Raw genomic sequence first — 6,000 nt, forward strand, 5'->3', positions numbered from 1 at the left:
CGTACAGCAGGGACGTTTACCTGGTCTCTTGCTACTCTGTGGAGCCTTGTCCCTTCATATTTGCTCTAAGCCTCTCAGTTTTTGCTAAGAGGACAGAGTGATAAAAAGCCTGGGAAGCAGAGATAGTCCAAAGAGAGGAAATAGCTGAAGAGCAAAAAGGTAAAATACATTAAAATCACATTTAGGAGAGAGGGGAAAGCCAATAAAGATTAAGATTAATTTTCTCCACTGTTGGGAATTACTTGACACAGGAGAGTTTGGAAGGGAGACGACACAGCCAGGTTATGATTCCTTCATCCTGTTGGTTTGATCTGCACCAAACCAGTCCCGATTGCAGTATAAATCAGAGTAGCCTAGGTACTGTCCTATCTTATGCGAGCTGGCCATGATCCCAAAGACAATGCTTCTGACCCACCCCTGAAAGCACGTCCTATTCGGTAGCTGCATAGGAGCCAGTGATGCTGGCTTTACACCATCTATGTGGTGGCCATACACCCACATTCCAGCTCGTTGGTGCTGTCTGAATGTCACAAAGGAACTGGTTGGGGACAAAGAATCTGGTCCCAAATTTACAAACAAGTATTTAAAAAAGAAACTGTGTGAAGGGACTGTCCAGGCATTAATGGGGGCTAAACAAATGCTCAGAAATTAGGAACAAAGATACAGAAGTAGGGGTATAATTTCAAAAGTGTCTAAGTCCCCTTTTCAAGAGGCAGCTAGGCACTTAGAAGCTTAAGACTCTTTAGAAAATAGTACTTAAGTGCCTTAGTCACTTTTGAAAATTTTGCCTTAGATATAACACAATAGCAACATCCTGGTCAAAGACTTGTGTTTTTTGTTCTTTTATTCACTCAGCTCAGCCTTCTAGCTCCCTGAAATTCCCTTTTCCCAAATTAACATTGACTAGGCCTACTTACTGCATTTCCTACTAGCCACTTCTCTAAGGTATCCTGTACCAGTGAGCTCCACCAGTGATGAGAGTCGATTAATACACTAGATTCCCTATGGAAACTGTTGCTCCTTTTGAGTTGGCTCTCTGGGTTTTCTCCTCTAGAGGAATTGAAGGCACCTTTGGAAGAGTACGTCAACAAACGATATCCGGGGCTCGTGAAGGTGGTGCGCAACCAGAAAAGGGAAGGCCTGATCCGAGCTCGTATTGAAGGTTGGAAAGCTGCTACGGGCCACATCACTGGATTCTTTGATGCCCATGTGGAATTCACTGCTGGCTGGTAGGTATAATAAAACAAAATCAGGTTTAATGATTTCACGGTGTGGTTAGATGATAAGGGAATAAATCAGGCGTGCTGAAAATGTATAATTTAGCATGGACATTCTTGCAAATGTGGCCATTAAATTAATAAAGCTAGATCCTTCCTTCTACCCCAACGTACCCTGGATTGGGTGAGGCAGTACACTGCAGAACTGCTAAAGTCCCTGTTTTCTCCACTCATCCTACCCCCACTCACATTTTATTCTGTTCAGATCAGTGCCCCCTCCTTGACCTGAGTGAATTCTGTAAGCTAAAAAGACGAGGCAGCAGGGAATTGAAAAAGAGAATGGTTCCAATGTTATAGGCCGTTCTACCTTCCTCTCTCTGGGGAAGGTTTATGTTTTGTATTGGTTTGATTCTTCTTAAATTGAAAATAAGTTCAAAAGTGCAAGGACAGCGGAAAGTATTTCAAAGGGACTCTTTCAGAAGGATTGATACATCTAGAGCACAAAGTATCAGAGGAAATTCTATTACGTTTCTAAGTCTGCACAACAAAAAGGTTCCATGAATGATATTTTGCAACAAAATGTGTTTTTAAAAAAATTGTGCTCTATGCTTAGAATATTGGAGACAGAAGAGGCTAATGCACATTTCATTGTGTGATATGAAGAGAGGAAAAGAAAAAATCATCTACCAGGAAAATGTTATATCACCTGCAAATAGAAAACACATTCTGTGTAGAGTTATCGCATTTTTCGTATGAATAAGGACATATTCAGAAGGCTGTCTCTAACACCGGTACCTGTATTCCCATCTAAATGCTGCAATGATTAGGCTGCTAGCTTTTCAAAACTGGATTGTATGCATGTTAACGGGAAACTATAATTTACCGAACTCACTGTTGAAGCAGCTTTTCCTATCAGTAAGGAATGAGAGTAGCAGATTGCTCCTTTGACTGCATTATGAGCTTGAGCTTGGCAGACATTGAGCATCCTCACCTCTCACTGATTGCTTAGATCCTTGGCAGAATGAGCCCTGTCTGTTCAGTGGTTCTTGTTTTCACAAAAGGGAGGCTTTGTGAAAACCCCAACTCTGAACACTCTCAGCTGGAGCAGAAGCAGGGTTCCAGATCAGAATTTTGTGGCTTGGGTCCATGTCTGGTTTTCTGTGTTCATGTTTCAAGGAAATGCTGTTTGGGTACCAGCACAGCCTTGCTTGTATTTACTTTTATTTCTTATATTTAGAGACACATTTTCAGAAGTGGGGGAGGGAGGAGGAAGCAAATTGCAGCCAGAAAATTTGCCTGCACTCACTACAAATATCCGCTTGTGGAAGCAAGTCGAGGATCTCAAGGGCAATTTAAGTATTCATATTGGGAAATCTGGTCCCTGTTGGGCTTCCTAAATTTCTCCAGCAAAGTGTGCATGCACCATTGTGTGCAAAGTAGGTAATTGTACTCCCAAATGAACACTAGTGTGCAATTAGCCTTTCTGCATATACAAATATTCACTGTACACATTCTGACTTTGTAGGTGGAATGTCAGAAGACAGTATTGAAAAACTAGCCCTTATAAACTACATTGCCTGGTCTCATACCTTCTTGGTTAAAATGATGGGGAAAATGCTCTTTAAAACACAGCTGAATTCATGTTTATAACACTTTGTAACCACATTAAGCCACTACAAAATGGACTGTGTTGTCTCTGCATGAAAGCTCAGCTCTGGAGGGTCTTGTAAAGCCTTTATACCTTAAATTCTTGCTGGTTTGTGAAATTGCTTCTTTGTGTGTACTGTGGTATTCTCCACTGGGTCCATGAATTTTGCATAGGAATATTCAATTACATAAGAGAGAGCCTAAACCCTAACACATAGTAACAATGGTCAATGATGGGATATTAAAAGTTACTACAGAGAACTTTTTTCCAGAGGGTCTGGCTGGAGAATCTTGCTCGCATGCTCAGGGTTCAGCTGATCGCCATATTTGGGGTCGGGAAGGAATTTTCCTCCAGGGTAGATTGGCAGAGGCCCTGGAGGTTTTTCGCCTTCCTCCGCAGCATGGGGCAGGGGTCGCTTGCTGGAGGATTCTCTGCAACTTGAAGTCTTTAAATCATGATTTGGGGACTTCAACAGCTGAGTCAAGGGAGAGAATTATTCCAAGAGTGGGTGGGTCAGCTTTTGTGGCCTGCATCTTGCGGGAGGTCAGACTAGATGATCATAATGGTCCCTTCTGACCTTAAAGTCTATGAGTCTATATGGGTATGTTGCTATTTGAATTCCATATACAGCAGCTGTCCCCTGTAGCCTAACTGATAATAGTTCCACATAATTGATGTGTCCATGCTTCTCCCAGGCAGGAAATCCCATGAAGTGGGAGCTCGGAAACTTCTAAAGCCTCCCTGGTGGCTGACAAAGCTGCATTGCAGACCTTAAAAAGTATCCATTGAATCTCGGGAAAATGAAGAACTTTCCTTTGCCTCTGGTTTTTGTGTTCACTTTCTACTCTCCAAATATGTTTATAAGAGAGTGGTTTAATGGATTGAGCACAGCATTGCGAGCCAGGGACTCTCAAATTCAAATGTAGGCTCTGTCACTGAGGCCTGGTCTCCACTAAAAAGTTAGGTTGAAGGAAGCCGCCTTAAGTCGACCTATTAATGTATGTGTCTACACCTGTTAATGTATGTGCCTCTAACGTCGACTTCTGTAATCCACCTCTGCGAGAGGCGTAGCACTTAATTAGATTTTCATGGGTCGACTGCGAGGTAGTGCAGATGCAGAGTTGTGTAATTCGACTTAAATGGCCTCCAGGTGGTGTCCCACAATGCTCATCTGTGACCGCTCTGGAGATCATTCTCAACTCTGCTGCACTGCAGCCAGGTACACAGGAAACATCCCCTCCCCTGCTAAAATCCTGGGAATTTTTGATTTCCCATTTCCTGTTTGATCAGCATTGGGAGCATGCCAGCTTAAGCACAGCTGATCATGGAGACTATATGCCCCCAGTGCACTCCAGCCTGGTCTGCATGGGAGGTGGTAGATCTCATCGCTGTGTGGGGAGAAGTCTGTGCAGGCAGAGCTCCGATCCAGCAGAAGAAATGCTGACATCTATGCAAAGATCGCTCGTGGAATGGGGGAGAAGGGCTACATGAGGGACACACAGCGGTGCCGTGTCAAAATAAAAGAACTTTGCCAAGAGTACCAAAAGGCAAGGGAGGTAAACAGTAGTTCTGGTGCTGAACCCCACACATGCTGGTTCTGCAACGAGCTGCATGCGATTCTCCGGGGTGACCCTCCCAGTACCCCCACAAGCAATGTGGACACCTCACAGGTGTGTGAGTCTAGGGACAACAAGGAAGACAATATGGTGGATGAGGAAGAGGAGGAGGAGAAGAATAGGAGACAGGTGAGCGGTGGATCCATTCTCCTCGAGAGACAGGAAATATTTTTAACCCAGGAGCCCGGTGGGTCGCAGGACATCTCGGTGGCCGACCGGGATGCCGGGGAAGGCACCTCTGTTGAGTATAAAGTTACAATCAAAGTCCGGTTAAACTTTAGTGGGCGCCCACATTTGGTGGTATTGCATGTTTACTATGAAGAAAAAGTGAGGTGCTGTGGTTCTCTGCTTACAAGAGGACGCTCCAGCTATGCAGAGGGTAGCCCCTGGAAAAGACTGCTTATGTGGACTGGGATAGCCCAGGAATCCTCCATGGATATCTCTAGGAAGCTTTCATGGAGGGACTCTGCAATCCTTTGCAGAAGATTTCAGGGCAGCGCAGTCTTATTTCTTCCACCATGGTTTAATTTAATTTAATTGGTAGGACACTTTCCCACGTAACTCCTGAATGAATTCTGCTGGCATCATTATGGTACACAGCATAGCAGCATAAAGACCAGGTCTATCCCCAGACGCTTGCAGCATCTCCTTCCTTTCCGCCTCTGTTACCCTCAGGAGACTGATATCACATAGGGTCACCTCCTAGGGGAAACGGGAAGTTCTCATTAAAAGTGCTCTTACAAGAAAAAAAAGGCATGTAAACCTCCCACACACACACATTCTGGATCGCCAAACATTAGCGGCCGCTAATGTGCCTTTACTGTGCTCAGCATGGGTTGGCAAGTAGTTAAAGGTTTAAAGTGGCTGATAGGGGACTGGGGCCCCACATGTGAGATTCTGCAATTTGAGAGTGAACAGCCCCCCCCTCCCCCCGCCATTTGTAAACAGCTTTCTGTAGTGCTATGGGGAAGGGCCATTGCTTGACTAGCTACCTCTGCTCCTGACATGATTTCAGCATGTCATCAACATCTGAATGCAGACTTTCGCTGAGTAGAAGGAGGAGAAAGAGAAGGTGGGAGGACATGTTCACTGAGATAATGAACGCCTCTGGGACAGCTGACACAGAGCTGAGAGGCTGGAGGGTTTCACTGTCCGAGAAGTTAGACATGGTCAGGGAGAGCAGGAAAGCTTCCAGTGAGCAAGTGTGTGCGGTGCAGGATGAGATGCTTCGGATTATGACCAAGCAGGCATGTTGAGGCATCTGGTTGAACTGCAGGAACAGAAGCAGGAGGGGAGAATCCCTCTGCAGACCCTGGTGGACAGCCAGCCAGCATCGCCTGGCGTAGAATCACCCTCCCCAAAGCGTTCCCTGAGGCATGGGAGAAAAGTCCATTATCCCTTTCACTTAACTCAGGAGGAGGGTACAAGGAACAGAAGGTGTCCATTCACAGACCTTTGATGGTCTGGAATGTGGTATTATGTTACACAGCTGAAAATGTTTCTCTCATTCCAACTTTAC

General features: G+C 45.0%; 1 protein-coding gene across 1 annotated transcript in view; it reads left to right on the forward strand.

The window, feature by feature from the left end:
- The window catches only part of GALNT17 (polypeptide N-acetylgalactosaminyltransferase 17), a 269,664-nt gene that overhangs the window by 103,606 nt on the left and 160,058 nt on the right, over positions 1-6,000 (forward strand). Inside the window, exon 4 of the mRNA XM_024205003.1 lies at positions 1,055-1,229. Coding sequence (XP_024060771.1) covers positions 1,055-1,229 — 175 coding nt within the window. The remainder of the gene's footprint in view (positions 1-1,054; positions 1,230-6,000) is intronic.

The sequence above is a fragment of the Terrapene carolina genome, unplaced genomic scaffold, assembly GCF_002925995.2.
Source record: "Terrapene carolina triunguis isolate 2854851 unplaced genomic scaffold, T_m_triunguis-2.0 Scaffold231, whole genome shotgun sequence".
Taxonomy (NCBI): domain Eukaryota; kingdom Metazoa; phylum Chordata; order Testudines; family Emydidae; genus Terrapene; species Terrapene triunguis.